This window comes from Vicugna pacos, chromosome 5, assembly GCF_048564905.1.
Source record: "Vicugna pacos chromosome 5, VicPac4, whole genome shotgun sequence".
NCBI lineage: Eukaryota > Metazoa > Chordata > Mammalia > Artiodactyla > Camelidae > Vicugna > Vicugna pacos.
The window spans coordinates 15,637,138-15,659,142 of NC_132991.1; the positions used below are offsets into that span (position 1 = coordinate 15,637,138).

General features: G+C 47.0%; 1 protein-coding gene across 3 annotated transcripts in view; it reads right to left on the minus strand.

The window, feature by feature from the left end:
- TMEM163 (transmembrane protein 163) overlaps positions 1–22,005 on the minus strand; it is a 206,056-nt gene that overhangs the window by 35,126 nt on the left and 148,925 nt on the right. For all 3 annotated transcript variants that reach the window (XR_012072526.1, XR_012072527.1, XM_072960896.1), the window contains exon 5: positions 7,138–7,234. Coding sequence is in view for 1 of the 3 variants with exons in the window: in XM_072960896.1 (XP_072816997.1) it covers positions 7,138–7,234 (97 nt within the window). In the remaining 2 variants the exon portion in view is untranslated. The remainder of the gene's footprint in view (positions 1–7,137; positions 7,235–22,005) is intronic.

The following is a 22,005-nucleotide window of genomic DNA, read 5'->3' on the forward strand; positions in this document are numbered from 1 at the left end:
ACTCTCATTGGACGCTCTTGCAGGACCACCACCGACCTTCCCCAGCTCTGCAGGGTCGGCCCATTCCCCAAGCGTGGGAGACACGCAGCAGTACTGCGTGACCTGATGCACCTGTGAGAGCAGAGCAGACGCCACCCTGCCGGAAACCACCCTCATCTCCCATGAGGACTGGAGACGAAACAGAGCTCATGACGGGCTGCCGGCAAGAAAATGAGTAACTAAGAGGGACTCCCTTCTAATGCTAGAAGACCTTTTGTTCTGGTGGGTGGGATGGAATCCCAGGTAAGAATCTAGCAGGGAGACAGATCCAGGGGAGGGGGGTGGGGTTGAAAGCAACCTTGCTGCTTAAGGAAGAAGAATCAAAATGATGCTGAGCAGTCATTTCTGACCCACAACACAGTTATTCTCCCTTCCTTCCTTGGCCTCCTTCTCGCTTGCATTTTCCTCCCCCATCCTGTCCTCCTACCCAGAGACACTGGTGTCAACAGGAAACAAAGGGAGCAGAAAGGGAAACCGGGCTGACACAGACCCAGGGCTCCCGCTGATGCTCTACAGGTAAGAGCCTCCCCCTCCCCGAGCCTCGCCCCTTCCTCCTCCCACTCCAGCCTGCTTTGCCAATTCCCACTCCTCCTTCTAATATCGGGTGGAGGGACCACTCCTCCAGGAAGGCCCCAACACCCCTTGATATGGAAGTCTTTTCTGTTCTCATAGGATTGTGTCTACGACGGCCCTTAGCACGTAAACCAAATGTATCGGTGTCCAGGTTTCTCCCCAACCACGAGCAACTTGGGAGCAAAAGCCAGCTCCTATGAGAAGTCAAGGACTCTACAGAGCAATGAAAAAACTCCAGCCATCAGTGCTGTTTTTACTTTGAGTCCCCAGTGTCCAGACAGAAAGTGTGGAGATCAGTAGGCATTCAAATGATAGCAATTATTATCAACATATGACCACATGTTATTCAGCGCCAGTTGGTAACAATGTCTTATTTTAACTATAATTGTTATCACTATTAGTGCCCACGACCACTTAAGGAGCTTAGACCCAGACTCTGGCCAAGAGCTCAAGGTATAAAGAAATGATGGATGGTCTGCTGAAACAGGGCTAATGAGCTGGTCCAACTGAACAGGACATCGAGAGAAAGTGTGTGGAAAAGGATGGGGCTTCTCGGGCCTTAGGATCAGAAACAATACCTTCTTTTGTAATGTCCACATCAGTTGACAGAGCACGTCCACATTCATCACATCATTTAATTCCCCCAATTTGGTGGGTGGAGTAGGGGGCGTGGCACCCATCCACAAAGAGGAAACTCTTGCTCAGAGAGGAGTCACGATTTGCTGAAAGTCACACAGCCAACGAGTGGTGAGTCAGGCTTAGAGGACAGGCCTTCGGACAGTGTGCTGAGTGTTCCCCAAGAGAGTGGCCCAGAGCTGGCCACAGCCACCTGAAGCCAGAGAGAGAACTGCAGCAGTTCCATCCAGCCAGAGGCAGAGGGACAGGAGGCAGGAGGAGCAGACCGAGGGGCCATTTGAAAGGACCTTGGGCCACAAGCTGGAACTCTGATTAGCGATTCAGAAACAAACATCAGAATGTTAAGAGCAGCTGCTGCCATGGTAGCACTGTCTTCCAATGTCGCTTATTTAAATAAACTGCTCCATTAACCCTTATCATCAACCTCTGATGGAAGCATTATCCACATTTTGTATCAGGGAGCCCAGGGTCCGGGAGGTGAAGTGACTTGCCTGCGGGGGTCATGGGGGTACAGAGGCAGAGAGGGGATCACACCTTCCACAGGTCAGCCCACCACACCCACATCCCTTTGGAGGCCCACTAAGCAGCGTCCCTTGACTCCCCTCATTCCATACCTGTCCTACTGCATTTTCCATTGCTTCTTGGTCTACCTGCCTGCAGGTTTTTCAAGAGACAAAGGAATGGGTGCAACACCCTGGTCACAGGCACAGAGTCCAAGGGGCCTGTGTGGCAAGGAGTAGGGGGAGCAGCAGTAGCCGGAAAAGCCAGGGATGGGACCAGCTGGGGGCCTGGGCACCCCCCTCTGAGTATGAGAAGTCAGAAAAGGAAAAAAAATAATAATAAAATACATATAATAAAATAATAATAAAAATAAATAATAAAAAAATACACATACACACATATAAAAATAAATATATATACATAAATACATACATATATATATATAAAAGAAGTAAGACAGCACGTCCAGACCTGAAAAGACAGTGAACAGTGGGACCATGGAAGCCCACAAGCCCGGACAGCCCTGGACCAGGAGACAAGGGTTCAAATCCAGGCAGTGCCACCAGCCAGCTCAGGAAGATCACTTCTGCTTTCAGAGTCCCCCGTCACCCAAAAAGGAAAGGCATACCACCTGTCCCTTCTGACCGACCAAAGCAGGGTGTGGCGGCTGTAAGAACAGGTAGATGATGGTGCTCCTGTCAGAGCAGCGCACAGACCTAAGGCCAGAACTGTTACCACTACTGTCACTGACGAGAGCTCGCGTGCCCAATGCACGTAAGGCCAGACAAACCGAGACGTCAGAGTTTAGAGCATAGAAAGGGTTATTGCAGGGCCCAGCGAGGAAGAGAGAGTTCCCTGAAGGGTTTCAAGAAAGCATCATTAAAGGCCAGGTGAGGGAGGGGGTCGCAGGTTTGGGATCAGCTCATGCACAAGCCTCTGACTGGTTGATCTGGAGGGAACAGAGCGGTCAACATGACCAATCCCTAGAAGCCAGATCTGGGGACACGTGCTCAAGTGGTGAATTTCTTTCTTTTGGTGGTGGTTTTTAGCATCAGAAAAACTCAGGAACTGTACATGAGGTACTATGATCTGGGTACTTCAGAGAGGAACTACAGCAGAGGACATGGGGGAGGAGTCTGACCAGGAAGGCCCCACCTGCTCGGTGACACATTTGTGGCCCTACCCACTCTCCCCAACTTCTAGAACCATCATTCATACAGTTTCTGAGAAGGCTCTTTTGGAATCTGTTTCATTAACGATGCAACGTGACCACGTGCAGGTTGCCAGGGAGCAGACTTACATGCCTTTTGCTCATGAAGCAGTTGCCACGGATGCCTGTCCCTGGGCCGCCCCCAGAGCTGGGTGGGCCTGACTTCTCCAGCACAACTGCCCGCAGGCAGGCGACGTCATGGCTCAGGGCCAGCTGACTTCACAGGTGGGAAATTCCTAACTGTACAGCTTTCTTATTCAAAGCTCACCCATTCTTGCAATGATTAACACTCAGAACCATGCAGCTGACATTAAGAAGAAAGCCCTTGGGGCACAGGCTGGGGTAGGAAAACTGCTGCTTCCGACAAACCCACAGTAACAACTTGATAGAAATCCTGTAACGAAAGGCAATTCTGCACTTGAGGGAAAGGGTGAAGCTATGACCTGGACCTAAATTCACGGCATCCAGGCCCTAAAACACCAGTCTCTCTGGTCTCATCCTCCACGAGCCAGGGGCAGCCACCAGGCACATGCTGCATTTGGTCGGCAGGAAACTGACCACTCACTCCCAAGCAGGGTCTCCAACACTGTTTATAATTAGTTGCCAACTTATTTCACAGTAAACATAGGTTTCCACTTTCTCTTAAAAATGTGGAAGATCTGACAACACTGGGTCCACATTCCCACACGGTAACTCCGAGAGAGGGCCGACCCTTCCCCCGGGCACACATTACCACAGACCCAGCAGTTTCCCCAGTTCCCAGGACTGGCTTCTCTAAGCCCCCTGACTTTGTGACTGCTAATTTAGGTGAGGCATCGTGGACAGACACTCATTTTGAATGAATGCTGGCCAGGGGTCGGGGGTCTAGCTGTGGCCTGCTGGCTTCCCCAGACTTCTAGAGCAAAGAGTGGGATCCCAAAGATTTGGGACTGTCAGATACCACCAGACAGCATTTGCCTGGCCGTCATGTGCCACTCGGCTGATTAGAAGGCCTCCCCTCTGGAGGCAGATCACCTGCCTTTGTTACCCTTCCCTAACTCTGAAGGCTTCAAAAAACAAAACAACAGTAACACTTTCTATCTTTTCCTCAGGGTTCTGATGAGATGACCATAAATGGGTGTGATTTTTAAATCCCACAATGGGACTGAGATAAGATACAATGGTACTGTCTTGGAGAGCCTCACCCTCTCCAACCTCATCCAGGGCAGTATTAGACATTATACCTTGCTGTGGAATTGAAGTCAGTGAACTTCTTGCCTTAGGAGTATCTGCACTGAAGGACATGAGACTGCTACCAGTTAAAAATGGTTCGGCTAGCAAGACAAAAACCAGGAGGGCCACGGACTATCCATTCCATATCCAGTGAGCCTCGCTGAAGGTTAATTTTTAATGCCTAAATAGATGAATGTGTCAACTAGCCTAGGGCTGAAAATTCCCATCAAGAAACATTTCTTAAATGCAAAGCAAAACTACAATGAGGTATCACCTCACACCAGTCAGAATGACCATAATACAAAAGTCCACAAATGATAAATGCTGGAGGTCATGGAGAAAAGGGAGCCCTCCTACACTGCTGGGGGAAATGTAGTTTGGTGCAGCTGTTATGAAAAACAGTATGGAGAGTCCTCAAAAGACTAAAAATAGACTCACCATATGATCTAGCAATCCCACTCCTGGGCATATACACAGAGGGAACCTTAATTCAAAAAGATACATGCACCCTAATGTTCACAGCAGCACTATTTACAATAGCCAAGACATGGAAACAACCTAAATGTCTATTGACAGATGACTGGATAAAGAAGTTGTGGTGTATTTATACAATGGAATACTACTCAGCCATAAAATACCATTTGCAGCAACATGGATGGACCTGGAGATTGTTATTCTAAGTGAAGTAAGCCAGAAAGAGAAAGAAAAATACCATATGATATCACTTATATATGTGGAATCTTTAAAAAAAAAAAGACGAACTTGTTTACAAAACAAACAAAAATCACAGACATAGAAAACAAACTTATGGTTATGGGGGTGGGGGAAAATATTGGGAGTTCAAGATTTGCAGATACTAACTAATATATATAAAATAGATTTTTAAAAGTTCATTCTATATAGAACAGGGAACGATATTCAGTATCTTGTAGTGACTCATGATGAAAAAGAATATGAAAACAAATACATGTATGTTCATGTATGACTGAAGCATTATGCTATACACCAGAAACCGACACAACACTGTAGACTGACTATGCCTCAATAAAAATATATATAAATACCAAAAAAAAAAACCATTTCTTGGAGTGGAGTCAGATTTCCATCCCCTGTAACATGCAAAGATGTTATTCGACCAACATCCTAATTAATCACACTTAATACTTTCATGTCTACATTTTTACCTAAGCTTCAGATTCTGATGGAATGGAACACAGGGTAGCCAGTCTGATGGAGGAAAAGGATGGAAAAATCCAGGATCCCAGGCAACCAGGAAGACCAGGGTGAGACAGCACAAATGTGAGATGGAGAGCACGGAGAATCATACATGGGATTATTTGCTTGAGCTAGCTCTGCTGAAAAAGACGAAAGTCCATAGGTTGGTACACTCCTCCCCTGATATCCACCTTTCCTCCCTGTCACTGAGACATTAAAGAACATGCTCCTGGCCAGCTGTGATGATAAATAACAATTAAGAACCTGGGGAATTACTGAAGGAATGGCTCTAATCTCAGTTTCAAATAGGGGAGTGGAGGGTAGTTTAAAGCAGTCATTTTAATAGCTCAACTAAATGCACTGTAATGTCCTACTTCAATTTTCCCTATAAGCACGCATGCGCATGCATGAGTGCGTGCGCACGCGCGCGCACACACACACACAAATCCATCACCCCCAGGAGGACTGACATATATTTTTCTTAAAGTGAAATTAAAGGTCTTATAATTTAGGATTTACATAAGATGGTACACATAGCAAACTCAAATCAAGTCATATCCTAAAAGAAGAGCCTGTATTTTTGCACTAAATCACTATGCAACTTGTACACAGGCAAACGTCATTTTGTCATGCTTTGCTTTACTGTACTTTGCGGATAATGCATTTCTTTACAAATTGAAGGTTTGCAGCAACCCTACATCAAGCAAGTCCATTGGCGCCATTTTTCCAATAGCATTTGCTCACCTCTTGTCCCTGTGTCATATTTTGGTAACTCTTGCAATATTTCAAACCTTTTTACTATTATATTTGGTACGGTGATCTGCAATCAGTGATCTTTGGTGTTACTATTACAAAAAGATTACAACTAGCCAAAGGCTTATATGATGGTTAGCATTTTTTGCAATAAAGTGTTTTTACTCAAGGTTGATGAATATTTTTAGACATAATGCTTCTACACACTTAATAAACTGCATAGTGTAAACATAACTTTTATGTGTTCTGGGAAACCAAACAATCTGTGCAGCTCACTTTATTGCGATATTCACTTTACAGTGGAGGTCTGGAACCACGCCTGCAATATCTCTGAGGTATGTCTGTATAGACAATCATTGTAACGGCAGCATCTTCATCTCCTGATAGATCAATCGGCTGCCTTCTATGAAGATAGCCTGACAGGTGGCTGGAAAAATATTTCTCATCACAGCATTCATAACGAGAGGGAGGAAAAAAAGAATCAGAATGCAGATCATGCCTCTCCCCCAGAAAACAAAGCAGTCAAAGACACACTTTAATATGAAATTGTGTCCTCCAGTTTCTGCACCTGAATGTCAGTGGTTCCAGAGAACCTAATACAAATAGATTTATCTATTGAAATGAAGTAAAAAGGAAAAATATAATTCTTATTATAATAATCATTGAATGGATGCAGAACAACAGATGCAAACAACACAGATCGGGTCACTCTGCCAAACAAAAGTCACCCCACTTCTCTTTATGTAAAAGACTTTCAAAGTAGTCAAAAGATCTAGGAAGAGGGACACAGAAGCCAGGACCAGCTCAACTATCTTTTCCTCTTGCCCCATGCTTCTCTCTGCCAAGTCATTCACATTCTGCAATGAATTCTTCTGGGCTTGGAAAATACTGTCTATTTTCTCTCCTCCTGCCTAACTCTCCACAGTCTATCCATAGTGAGAGGTAACGCCGGAGGCTGGTGCCCACAGGGAAGACTCAAGAAAAGAGAAGAACCTTACCACTTCTGGGAGCAGCTTCGTGGAGAGGTCATGGATGGCTTTGACCACTATGCATATGGATGACAGCAGGAATATCACCCCCAAGATGACACAGGCTCTGCAAGGAAACAAAACGTTGAGAATCTTAAGTAGGAGAATGCCACATGCGGATTTACACAGTGACAGGGACACACCCAAGGCAATGGAACCCACCAGAATTGACCACTCCCACCACGACCACCCCGTCTCAGAATTGACACTGAATCATCTCTAGGAGGATACAGGTCAGCATTTTATCACCCAAATCAGCCCCGTGGGAAAGGGGCTCACCATCCTACACAGCATCCCATGAATATGACCATGGAAAGGTCTTCAAGGCCATGAGATGCACCCCGCATCTCCACCTCGCAATGCAACATTTCACTCCTTCTCCAACTGGGGGGTGCGGAGTTTAACAGCAAAGAGTGGAGGCTCTGGTATGAGGCATCCCAAGCTCTACCATTTAACCTGTTTCTTGATCTTGGTCTTCTCTTAGCCTCTAAGTCCTCACCTGTCAAATGGGAATAATATTTCCTACCTGAAGATGAAAGGAGATCATGGCCAGAGCATAAAAAAGTTACACATTCATGCTGGCTTAAACACAGGAAAGAAAAGCCCACCCTGGATGTCTCCTGATGAAATGCGAGGATAGACACCTTTGGATTTTTTCCAAAGATAAAAAGAAGGAATGATGTGGTAACCACAAAAGACGAGTGTTCACGGCAGGGTGGAGCGATGTTTTAAAAAGAAAAGAGAGTAAAGAAGGAAGGATGAGGTCAACCAAGACCCCCACCCAGCACAGGAGGAGGCAGGAGCAAGTTCAGGATGAGGCCAAGGATAAAGCCAGAGGGTACGCAGCCAGGGGTGTGGGGTGGGAGCTGGGAGGACGTCTATGGGGCTTGGGATGCTGAAAACCACCCGTAGGAGGGAGGGAGGAAAGAAAGAAAGGAAAGAAAGGAAGGAAAGGAAGCAATGAAAGGAAAGAAAGAAAGAAAATGAAAGTAAACATGAGGAAATGATAGTAATACAAAGATCACAGTACAGAATGAAAATGAAAAGAGAAAGAAAGGAGGAAAAAAATACAAGAATGACCACAATCAGTCCTACATCATTCCTGTCCCAGCCTGAGGTCTCTGCCATTTGGTGGTCTCCTCAGCCCTCTTCCCCAGCTACTAAATAAAATCATTTTTCATTACCCAGCTTGGATTCCCTTCTCTGGACTAACAGAAATGGCCTGAAGTGGCATTACTTAGAATCCCAACCAACCTAGAGACAGACACGTTCCTCCGAAGCCAAAATCAGAAGCAAGCAGGTAAACAAGGCTGCCTGGAGTCCAATCAGCAGGCTTCAAATGAACCCACTGGTTGTAGGTTTTATTCTTCCAAAAACACAAAGAGAAGAGATCATTGAGGGCTGGGGTGAAACACAAAAGAACACAGAGACGTAGGGACAACAGGCTGGGGCTCTTCAGACAGACCTGAGCAGAAGGAAATCCGGGCCCAATATACCAAGTAGATGATCCACCACGGGGACCACACATCCCCATAAGGAGCCTGGGGGGAAACACACACTCGAGGCAGGAAAAGATAACGCAGGCACAAAACACACGGGATGCAGCAGCAGGAATGAAGAAGGCTAACGTAGGCAGGGCGCCCAGGACTGGTGACCACAGTCCTGGTGGGGCGATGGGGACGGGGGGGCGGGGGGCCACAGTCGAGAGGGGAGTCATGCAGGAAGGAGGTGGCCTACTGGAGAGCCCTCTAGTGATTGGAGGACAGGACGGGGATTCCAGGGCTTGGGGGGACCCATGCTCTCAAAGCAATTGTCCCGAGTCCCAGCCGTGCCGCCGGGAAGATGACCATGGGCCTGCTGTGCCTGGTACTTGAAGTAACCCTTTCTACCTGCAGGCTTATGGGACAGTGAGAGGTGCTGGTTCCGGAAAAGAGCCTAACAGCCAAGCCTCCGTTAAAAAAAGTCCTGAGCAACTAGCAGAGTCCCTCTGACTCACCCTTTCAGATAAACTCAGCCCCCCAGCTCAGCTTCTCCGCCCTGATGGCACGTAACAGTCACCTGGGGAATTTTTTTTTTTAACAGTGGCCCAGAGACCACTCCAGTTCAATTTTATCAGAATCTCTGAGAGTGAGCCCGGACATCTGTACTGGTTTAAAAGCTCCCCCAGGCAATTCCCATGTGCACCAGGGCTGAGAGTTCTAGGTCTAGACCCAGGGGAGGCCCCGGCCTTAGGGTGCATCCACTGTGGGGTAATAAGCCACAACTGTCTAGACAGAAGGCAGAGAGGGAGCAGTCACCCCAGCTGGTGAGGAAGGGTCTAGTGGCCCCTGAGAGACGTGCGGTGGATCTGTTACCCGAGCAGCCTTCTTCCCCTGAGACAGGAACAGGGCAGCCACCTGGGTGCTAGACCCTCAGCAGACAATCAATCACAGCATCCTCAGAAGTCCCCACCTCCAAACTCCTCTGGGGAAAGGAACACATGTCTGAGCTGCTTCCTGACAGGGAAAAGTGATGCTGCAGGAACCTAGCTTTCTCCAGGTCCCTGCAGGCACAGAATGCACAAAGAGTGGGTTTGGAACTTGTTGGATTTTGTTAAGGAGATGAATATAAAAGACGCAGTGGTGTCTCTTACATAATATTTGCTTATATATCCTTAATCAAAACTACCTATAATCCCTTAAGGGCCGGAACCATATTCTTCTGTCTCAGTATCTACAGCAGCACATAGCAGGTCCCCCTTTCTGCATCTGCAGGGTGGATGTAATCCTTAAATGCTCGAGTAATTACTGGCTGATTTGTGAGCACCCACCCCCCAACAGAGTTTAAAGGGGCATCAACCGCTTACCAGAGGGGACGGGAAGAGGAAAGAGACTCCCAACATGTCAGCCAAAATGCCTGTGGAGTAGCCCACACTGTAAAACAACTCTGAAATGTCATGAAAAAAATCAAAAGAAATTGATGATCTGGTTGATTCACACTGAATTTTATAGAACTATCACATTTTCTTCACAAGTGTGCTCGATACCTACGAACATGCTCAAAAATGTTTTAAAAACTTATCTGCATCTTCTTTTAAATGTGTTGCCAATTCAAAAGCCACAGTCACCCCTCCTTCAACACTGCTGGACGCCTGGGTGTCAGAGCAGCTCCCACAGTCGAAAGCAGCTATTATTAGCAGAGGGTGTGATGCAGTTTTTAAAACATTTTATTAATAATATATTGTGTTTACACAGCAGCTTTCTCCTCGGGCACTCAGAGTTCTGCACATCAGCTCATAAATGCCCTGGTGGCCACTCACCAGACCTGGGTTTTTTTTGTTTTTCTGCTATTTTATGGACTGGGGGGTAGGGCCCGGGGAAGAGGTATGATTCATAAAAACAAGGAGTCGAATGGCAAGTCAAGGATTCGGAGACTTGCCCAAGGTCACCAAGGAGTCTGAAGTCAACCCCGAAATAGAAGCCAGATCTCCTGACTCCCTGGGTCACCTATCCAGCCACTGAAAGGCTCTGAGCATCCACGTGGCCTCACACCACCACTGCCCTGGCACTGCAGCAGTCTCCAGGATACAGCGAAAAATTGGGGTCAGGAGCAAATACTGCAAGTACGGCTGCTTTTGAATCAGCAAGGGCGAGCTGCTTCCTGGTTTGGGGGAGGAGGGACGGGGAGCGGGGGAGGGCACCTGCTCCATCAGCACCTGGAGAGGGCGGTGTGCCCGCTGCCTGACAGCAGTGAGGAGCCAGGTCACGGGGTAAACACAGACTTCTCCTCCCTCCAGCCCACACCCCAGGGGAGGAAAACACTGAGTCACAAAGAGGCAAATGATAGCTTTTACAATGTTTCTGATTATTTTTTAATCCACCTACTGGCTTATTGAAGTGATCTTCAATCCTTACTCCATCCTTGTCTGTCCTGTCATGATTTTCCCTTTCCTAAACACAAACTACTACAACCTTATCTAAAACAGAGAAGCAAAAAGGGTTTACTGGATCGCACCGGGAATGATACCCAGTATCTTGTAATAACCTATAATGGAATATAATCTACAGAAACAAAAAACACAAAATGAATCACTGTGCTGTATACCTGAAATTAAACAGTATTGTAAATCACGTATACTTCAATTAAAAATAGTTAAATAAAGTTTAATTGAATTTTTCAAAAAAAGAAAGAAGCAAATGAACTACCACACCCTTCCACATAATCTCCCAACCAACCCAGATTAAAGCTGCGTTTAAATTCCCACAGGGCCAAGGGTTGTCAAAACGTGTTCCAGGGACCATCAGTCCTCAGCACCACCTGGGGACGTGTTAGGAAGGAAAATTCCAGAGTCCACTCTAGACCTACTGAATCAGAAACCCTGGGGGTGAGGCCCAGCAATCCGTGCTTTAGTAAGGCTTTCTGATGCTCACTGAAGTTTAAGAACCACCGCAGTGTTAGACTTGACAAAGACGCACTTCACACCTGAAAGGAGACTGGTAAAATCCGAAGAAACAGTTAAAGCCACTGGCACCTTTTTTGTCCTTCTGCGAAAGAGCACAAGCTGCTAAGAGTGAGCAGCACTGTAAATCCAGGAAGAAGCCTGCAGTCAGCATTCATCTTTGCCTCTGAAATTGTAAGAGCGAAATCTATTGGCAGACAGACCCGCTTACATCCAGAATGGTAGAAGGCTGGAAGTCTGGGCCCTTGTCAACTGCAAGTTTATAGGCCTGTGATTCACATTAACAAAGCCTGGGTCCTACCACACCAATTCTAAGTTATCTTCCAAAGAGAAGCTTCTCTAGTCATCCCCTAATTTATAAAAGATCTAAAACACAGTAGCCCTGGCACTTCACCAATTCAATCCACAGCTTACAGTACGAATGTTTTATTTATATCTTTCGCCCTAGTCTCCAAAGCACTTGTAATCTGGGATGCTGTTCAAGCAAACGTGAATAATAAAAAATGAAAGTCAAGCGGCGAGTACCCGTGGTACTTGGGGATGCACAGTTTCTAGTGCTGCGTCCTCTTTCACTCCATGTATTCTGCCATTTTAAATAAAGCAATAAACAAAATCAGTTAGAAGGCAGGACGAAGGGAAGAAGAAAGTGTGCATAGAGTGCTCTGAGCCATTTCTCATTCTCCGTATCGGCCATACCAAACCGTCACCATTTTATTCAAGACTCCCTGCCTCCTTCCCTCCATCACCACCAACATCCACCTCCTCTCCCGCTGCAGGGGTTCCCTCCTCTCCTCTCTCCGTTCCCACTCATCTTACCTGCTGGGGTCTCCCAGGCTCTCCACCCCATCTCCTCTCTCCGCCCCTGTTCACGTCTCTCCTCTGTCTTTCTCCACAACCTCATCCATCTGCAGCTTTACGAACAGGTTGTGCTGAGGGGGAGAGTGGCTTGGACCAGGGATGGTCACTTAGGCCAGAGCTCTTCGGGCACATGGTCAAACCCTGTCCATGGTAAGATCATCCATCGCCTCACTATGGAACCGCTAAGGAGCTCTCCTCACTCAGCAAACGGCCTTTTGCTTTTACCTGTAATAATACACCAGCTGACTCAGCCCACCCAAGTGAAATCTCATTTCCATAGAACTTCTTCCCTGGCTTCAATTTTAGGCACAAAAGTCAACATGGGGTATTTGTTCAAGAAGGAGATTCCAGACCAGCACAGTCTAATAAAATCTGCTATGATGCTGGAAGTTTTCTATTCTGTGCTGTCTGATGGGGTAGTCATGAGCCATGTGTGGCTAATGCAACTGCAAAACTGAAATTTTAAATACTTTTAATTCATTAACATTTCACGGTCAGCTGTAGTTAGTGACTTCCATATTGGACAGTGCAGCTGCAATGGGAGGGCTGAAAATACAGAGGCTCACCTAAGTGTGTGTGTTAGGGGCGGGGGTGGGAAGGAGACAAGGAAAGAGAGAGAGAAAGACGCCTAGGAGCCACTCATCACCATCAGGGAAGGTTATGTGGGCCTGCAGTGACTGCTCTAAGAAACTACGAGGGGGCACCGTGCCTTAGGTACCTTTCTTCAATCAACGCAGCACTTCCCTCCCTCCACGAACACCCAGCTCACAGGTGTACCTGCCAGGTCTCTCTTCCCCTCATCCCACGCCCACCAATCCCAGGCACGTCTCCTGCTCCACCGGGGTAATTGCATTCATTCTCATTTCAAGGTCTATAAGCCAAGGCTAAGGCAAATAAAATCTATTCCCAGCCTCCTGAGAGCACAAATCTGGGATGGGAACCCAGAGAATCATTACTGGACAGTCATTAGTTGGGAATGTGAAAACAGACAATGAACAAGGGACAAAATGAGGAAAGGGACCAAAGTGATGAAACTCAACCTAGGGACAGAGTGGGGGAAAAGGATGACTCTGCAGTGGGACATTTAAGGCTTACCTAGAAGCCTGGACAGGTACCACAAAGCAGAGAAAGCCTGGGAGGGTAGGGCGCTCCAGGCAGAGGGAACTTCTTAGGCAAATGTGTGAAGACGTAACACTGTGTGGTCCTGCATCCGTGGAAATTCCAAGTGGAGCTGCTCTTCCTGGAGCATCTCTGGCTAGGGGAGCAACAATGCAAGGGCCACACGTGGAAGGGACCCTGTGTCCTGGAAGTCCCCTCAAGATGGCAGGCACAACACCCATGTAGGCACAGTGGGGCTTAGATGGTGCGAGGACCAGTGTATCGTATTTAACAGTTATGTATTTTAACGTACATTAGACAAAAAGGGATTATCAGCCCATGCCTGCAAGGATATTATTGCTTAGACAGAAAGTTAAGTAGGATTATATTTAAATAAATGTTAAGTAAATAACAGAGTAGGTGGTACGTGGGAGAGGGGAAAAATCATCAAGACGGAACACAGGCATCTGAGGACGAGGAGGCCTGCGGCGGTGACAGGAAGCTACCGCAGGACTTTGAGCAAAGGAGGCCCATGCTGTGATGTGGGCTTCACAAAGACCCTCTGACTGGAGTCAGGGTTGGGAGGGGTCGAAGGGAAGGAAACTAGAGGCAAGGAAGACAACATCAGCAGCCAAGGAAACAAGCAATGAGCTCCTGCAGAGCAGCTATGACAGCTGAGAGCGATCAGTACAGGAAGACCTCGAGAAGGCAGAATTGGTGGAACTTGGTACCCAAATGGAGAGCAGAGAAGGATGAGAGGAAAACCCTGATTTCGAGACTGGCCAGCAGGAAAGAGGTAGTGGCACATCCAAAAGCAGGAGGAATGGTGCTGGAACAGGAGAGCTGGTAACGAGTCTGGCGTGGGACTTGCTAAGCTTGCGGAGGGACGTCCGGACAGCCGGACACACAGGGCTTAGCTGAAGACGCCTCGCCTGAGCCTGGCCTCCCAGGGCCATTTTCCTGGGCCCCTAGGCCTCACGTTGCTTTTTGGTGGGGGGAGGGGTGTCAAGAGATGGAAGGAGAGAAAGGAACAGGCAACAGCCATCCTAACGACTGCCAGACCCCACCCAGGACCTCTCCTCTCAATACACACTGCAAGTGGGTGCGTGCGGAGACTTGCGGGCCCAGGCTCTTTCAATCCACCTACAAACACTGACTGACGCCTACTGTGTTCTGGTGCAAGGATTTAGCAGTGAACAAGAACGTGAATAACTACCTGTTCTCATGGAACTTACGTGGGGAGAGGCAGACAATGAGCACGTGAAGAAATAAGCACATTCTACATAGAAACAGAGCAGCATAAAGGAGAATAGTGGGGGGGAGTTATTTAACACACAGTAGTCAAGCTTCTCCCTAAGGAAGTGGCATTTAACCAAAGAGACGGGGCAGTGAGCTGTGCAGCTACCTGGGAGGGCACTCTGGCCAGAGGGGACAGAGAGCAAAGGCACCTACACAGGAGGGGACACAGCACATTCCATGAACAGTGATGGGACCCACGTGGCTGGAGCACGGGGGCCGCACAGGGCCTTCCAGTCATGCTCAGGCCCTGGGCTGTTACTCCGAGCAGGAGAGGAAACCAGGATGAAGCAGAGCAATGACTCCCCTTTAAACTGCATCACTCCAGCTGCTTGGATGAGAACAGACCAAAGAGGGACACGGGTGGAAGCAGGGAGACCAGAGGGAAGGGAATGCTGCCGGCACCAGATCCTGGCTCTAAAGCTGTCGACTCCTGCCTTAAACCGGAGTTAGCATACATCTTGAAGAGAGAAGAAAGGAAGGTAGAAGAGGAAAAACCAAAACCAGATGGAACCAGCTGGAACCAAGACAGCGACGAATCTGCCCTCCAACTGACCATGAGTCTCATTATACATGGATTTTCCTAAAATAGCATATTAAATGACACCACTACCATGGTCATGACCGGAAGTCAAGGACCAAAAAGGGATACAAAGAAGGTGGCAGCCCACTCCCTCAGAAAGCCCTGTCCCTTCCCGGGTAGCCCAACGCCCACGCCCCCGCCCCCCATCACCAGCCTCACTCCTCCTCCCCTTGTCTTCACTCTGTAAAATTAAATCCCTCTTGCCTGGTGGGCCAGAAGTTGATCTGTGAACTCAGTGCCCACTTCTCCATCCTCTGGCCACTGAATAAAGCGTGCACTGCTTCAATCTCAGCTCCGGTTTCGTTTTAGGCTGCACAAACCCAAGCAGAAAAAGCACCTTCCCCTCCGAGGCAGAGGGCCTTGGCTAGGGCCTGGTCCTGAGCAGGGTCCATGCAACTTAGTTCAGTAACAGTAACAACATGATCCTGGGAAGAGATGATGCTAGAATAGGGCAGGAGACGTGGAGGTGGGCGCGGGGGCTGGTTCCTACCAGCTCTCGTGAGATCTGGGCAGACGTGCTGATACTTCACTAGGTTGAAAACAGTGAATAAGAGAAGTGGACTGGTGGGTTTTAGGGAGATTTAAAAAGGAATTTCAGAGGGGTGGGGGTTGGTAATAACTCAGTGGTAGAGTGAATGCATGAGGTCCTGCATTCTACTCGCAGTACCTCCATAAGAAAATGAAAATGAATAAAAAGGAATTTCAGGCAAAGCTCTTTCTCAGGAGAACAAGAAATCTTACTATCAAGCAAACTGGTTACTCAAAGTGAACCATTTAAGTGCATTGTCAGGTCAATTATCTGTGCACCAATTTCAGTTTTTTCTTAAACATATACTGAATGTTTACTTATCTATGCATAGAATAGACAAGTGTTCTGCATGCAGGGAGATACCCAAAAAGAGTGGTAACAGCCTCTGCAGAAAACACTGGGGAACAGAAGCATGCTTTTCCATATATACCCTACATGCTTATTATATATTTTGTAAACAATGTACCTGTACCACCTATTAAAATAAATAAATACTACATCAATGTTGAGATTGAGGGAAATATTTACTGAGGGTCTACCAGATGCCAAGAAACCTATGATGCACTAGACACAAAGACAAGACATAACCCTTTTCCTCAGAGTAGGAAAGAGGGCATTTAAAGCATACTGGAATATCCCCAGAGAAGCTGAGACTGAAGTTAACTTTGAAAGAACCAAAGAGGTTACACTGGTAGAACAGTATGTTCCAGGAAAGCGTATCTAGAGGGAGGTCGGAATCCATTCAGTTAGCACAGGTTCCCTGCAGACCTGCTTCGTGCCAGGCACCATCCTGGGAGCAAGTCATGCAGAGATGGGGAAGCACCTTCCAGGCAGACGGACGAGCAAGGCTCTGCGACAGAAGTCCGCTTGACTTGATGGAACATCAGCAAGGCTGAAGAGGAAGGAGAAAGATGGCAGAGGTGAAAGCAGCCGGTGACGGGCACATAGTCTTACAGCCACTGGAAGGATTATTTACAAGAATGGGGAGCCACCAGAGGCACTGACCTGAGGGTGACATGGCGTGACATGTTCTAACAGGACTGCTGCCGCTCGCTCGGCAAAGGCAGAAACAGGGAAAGCAGTTGGAAGGCTGTTGTAACACTCAGGGGCGAGAGTGACAACTGATACACAGGTGAGAAAGTGACAAATGATGGTGTCTTGGGTCAGGACTGAAGCATGGGAGAGGTGAGTCTCTGGATATATTCTGTTTCAAGTCTTAGTCTATTCAGGGATACATTCTGAGGGTACCGCTGACAAGTGTTGCTACTGTATAGTATGAAACAAACAAGACTGAAGAATGATTCAGGGGTTTTGACTTGAGGAACGTGAGGGATGAGCTGCCGTTTGCCGAGACGAGGAAGACTGTAGGAGCAGGGTTTGAGGGGAGGGGGGTGATCAGAAGTTTGGTTTTGGACACACTAAGTTTGAGACGTCTGTCAGGCATCCAAGTGGAGGTGTTGAGAAGGCCATTAGAGACGAGTTTAGTTTCAGAGAAAAGTTCGAGTGAGGACATAGACTGAGAGTCATCAGCACCCAGATTGTATTTAAAGCCTCGAAAGTGGACGAGATCATTTGTTCAAGAATCACAAGTGCCTCAGTAAGGCTGGAGTGGAGGTTCCTTGAAGGATCCTCGCCAAGAAGCTGGAGAGAGGTGGGCAGGGGCCAAGGCTGAAGAACCACACAGACTAAGCGAAGTTGTATAAACTTTCTTATGAAGACAATGCAGACGCCTGACCACTTTGAAAACGGAGTAAGATGGTTAGATTTGCATTTTCAACAGCTGACTCAGGCAATAGCTTCCATGAACGTACGCTGGGCCTGACCTGCATCCCTGGTCCCCCTTCAGGCCCCACTCTCCTCACAGGGAGGACTGTACCCAGCCACTGCACCCAGCCTTGGACCAAGGCACTCAGCCCAAGCTGGGGCTCATCAGATATTCTACCCCTAGTCTTTGAATCCAAGATGAGTTATAACAAGGACTGAACACAGAGATGATTCACCCCATGGTAGGGATGGCTGGAAGGCTGAACTCAGCTGGGACTCTGGACCACAGTGGCTAACCAGTGTCCCTCAGGGTAACTAAGCTTCCTTCCTACACACTTCCCCCAGGGCAGGCGTCCCCGAGAATCAGGCAGAAGCTTCCAGGCCTCGGAAGTCATGCAGCATCCTTCCAGAATATTACATTGGTTATAGTGAGTCATGAGCCTGCTGAGATTAAAAGAAAAGAGACACCACCTCTTGATGGGGGAATCCAGGGTAACACTGAAGGTCACATACTAGGTTAGCAATCCTTTGTGTCTGGAGACGGTCTCAAGCTAAGGTCAAAGTAGTTCATGCAGACAGCCAGGTTCTGTACCTTTGCGGACAAGAGGATGGATGCATGGATGTCAGAAGAAAACAAGGAGGTCAGTTCCCAGTAGACAGATTGCATCACTGTTCACAGCAGTTGGATTTCACATTCCTACCCTCGCCACGTGCTTTTCAGCACCTCTATGGAGGGAAAGTGTGCATCCTGCCCATGCTCAGGCTTGGACACATGACTTGCCTTGGCCAATGGAATGTGAGTGAAGATGACCTACACCATATATGCTGCACCTGAGCAGAAGCTCTACATGGCTGGCCTTATGTCATTTCCATCCTGGGCCACAAGAACAACAATCCTCAGGGAGGAACCATTCCTTCAGCCCAAGACCTGGAATGAGGACTGAGGCTGCACAGGGACCCAACAAACCTCAGCTTAAATGGGAAAATGACTGGGAAATTAATGTTTATGGTTTAAGTCATTGAGATTTGGGGGTTCTTTCTTACTCGAGCAAAACTGACAGATACAAGGTTCTTGAAAGGGAAACCTGATGGCCACAGCAGCAAAAGGCTGCCTCCAAAAAGCAGCCCCTGGAATTGGAGGGCACTGCCTATGTGAGGATCGCTGTGGAACACCTGTCTGAGAACAGAGAGGAATCACAAGTTTCAGTTCATCCCACAAAGCAGGCAATTCTGCTATCACAGATAAGCAAAGAAAACCACTTCTTGAATGAACAGTTTTAATGGATCCCCAAAAAGTATACAAGAATAGAAGCCTCCTTGTCATCTCTGGAACTCCCTCCTCTGTGTGGCAGGCATCAGGTACCAACTACTCCTCTGTCTCTGGAAAATGAAAGGCCCTGTGCCCTTAGGACACATGCTTATTGGTATGACTTGGTTAATTGAATCTTTTCTTCCTTTCCATCCCTATAAAAATACTGTATCATTTCCTTGGTAACCTATTCTCCAGTGTTTCTAACCTACTTGATTACAGCATTTAAAGTAATTGGCCTAAATTACTCATGCTCTTTGATCGACTTCTGGGAATCTATCCCTGAAGAAAAAGCTTTCTTCAGGAGAATGTAGGCGTCTTATATTAGCATTATTTATTTTTTAAAATGGAGTAGTTAAACGTGCCATTAAAGGAGGGTTTAAGTAACTGTGATCTACAAATTCAGTAGACTATGGGGGAGGGGGGTCACTTAGGTTTATTTATTTTTAGAGGAGGTATGGGAATTGAACCCAGGACGCACGCACTCTACCACTGAGCTGTACCCTCCCCCCCGCCGTAGACTATTAAGTGCTAGTTAAGACTGTGTTTGTCATTAACAAAAAAGTGTCCAACAGATGAAACAGTAAGTGGAAAAGCAGGATATAAAATTGTATGTATGCAGATTAGAAATATGCAAAAGTAAATCTGAACCCAAAGGTGGTAATTTTAGTGGGAAACACACTAAAAAGTAACAATGGTGAGGAGATAGACTTTTTTCCCTTTCCATTTTACTGTACGCTGTACTTTTACAATGAAAAGAACACATCTCAAAGCGCCTCCTCCAGCTGTACCATTTTTACCATTTCCTTGTATGTCATCTTCATAAGACAGCTGGTCTCTCAAGTCTCAAACTTGATAGCACAAATGAATCCAGTTTGAACTGAGCATCTGCTCTCTGTCCCGCTAGATGAGGGGCACAGGTGGGAGGCATGCTCCCCGGTGGGTTACAGGACTGCTGCCTGAGCAATGGAGAAAACTTCCACCCAAGCTCTGCTGTTCATGTCCCCTTGTCCAAGAATCAGTTTACTTCTAAGTAAAATGGGAACAATAAAAATACTACTTCCCTTCCAAAAATATTGTCAATGTAAGTTAAGATGATGGATAGAACACCCATGTGTCATTAAGATGATACTGAACACATGTAAACTTCTAAAGATCACATTTCTAATTTAATCCTGTGGCATCTTCTTCTGTATCTGGGACTCTTGATAAAACCCACCATTTAGCATGTCCCATCTGAAGCAGTCTTAGGGCCAAGTCCTATGGGTAGGAATTCCCTGGGGCAAACACCCCTTGGTAGGTGGCTACAAGTTCGTGTCTTACAGAGAACTCCCATGGAACTTCCCGTGGACTTATCAACACTGCCATCTGGTAAGTTAAAAGCGCCGAGAGAGCAGGATTCAGGCAACAAGACAGCTCGGGAAAGTCCATGACCTGCCCAGCGTTACAAAGCCAGTCCGTAGCTCACTTGGGACTCAGATCTACGTCTGAGCCTTGAAACACGGACAAGCTAGAGTTTTCTTTATTTGGATGTTCTGTCAATTTTAACATACACAATTTTTCCACACAGTTTCGTATACAAAATTTTCTACCTTAACCAGCAGTATTGCCGGAGTCACTGATCCGGGGCTGGGCTCAGGAGTCCTGGGTTCTAGATCTATCCTTGTCACTAACGTGGGGAAGAACAGGACAGCAGTAAAAACCTGTCCAACCTCAGCTTCCTTGTTTGAGAGTCAGCAACTTTGATTTCATCACCAAGGTCCTGACACCTTCGAATTCTGGTCTAAAGGCAACAATGGGGATTCTGGCTCATTAAAGGTTTTTATTTTAAATCAACAGGGTTGAGGCACAGATTGATTTGCATATCTGAGATGGACGAACTGAGCGGCAGGCATCATTTACCTACTGGCCAATTAGGAGGACAAAATACGATGCGTAAATTAGTGAGCTTCCTTTCCTATATTACTACAGAGCTGTCAGATGGCAAGAAAGATTCACCATGTTTTTGACTGGGTCTTACTTCTGCAACTTCTCTGTGACCTATACACTCGAATGCTTTGAAAGGCTGACATTTCCTAGAGTAAGAGATAAAAAATAGAGAACATAGAAAGAGAGCACTTTGAAAGAAAGAGTTATTCATCCATTGAGGTGGGCAACTAGTTTTCTAAACAGAATGATGGCTTTAAATTATCTGAATAACATGAATATACTGCAGCCTCGCTATACTGTAACTTGGGAAAAACACATTAATGAGTAACCCTAAAAGCTTTCACCTGGAGGAGCTAGTTCCTGAAAATTCTGCAACTTTAAATGACACTGATGTCTCTCATTAGAATCACAAAAGGCTAGAGGTAGGGGTATAACTCAGTGGTAGAGCGCATGCTCAGCATGCACAAGGTCCTAGGTTCAATCCCCAGTACCTCCGTTAAAAAAAAAAAAAGTCACAAAATGCTAACATTTCCCTATAAAATTGCCTATAAATAGGCTATTGATTTGGTTCCCAAATCAGAAGTGTAAGCTGACAACACCACCAAACACACCACCTTAAGAGAGAAATGCTAGTGCTTACACACCCATTATCACCCTGCCCATTTGAGGAACGGTAAAATCAAGGAGCCTGCATGTGACTTGCTACAGTGCTGAACAAATACAAGAATATCTCAGAGTAAATAGGTGGGGTTTTTTAACCACGGTTTTGGGGGCGAGGGTTTCACCCGAAAGACTGCGGGGGGCTAGGGGGCACAGCTGATGCCCCTGGAGCCACACCACCTCCCCTCGGCCAGCTCAGATTACAGCTGCAGCCCACGCAGGAAGCCCTGGGCTCCCACCCATCAGGGTGGCATGGCCGATACTTCTCAGAGGCCAGGAGAGAATCAAGCCCCTACTGCAGGGGTGACCGTAAATCCACACCTCTCTATCGGCTTCTCCTCCCTTCCTGTCTCACTCTCCCCTCTCCCTCACGC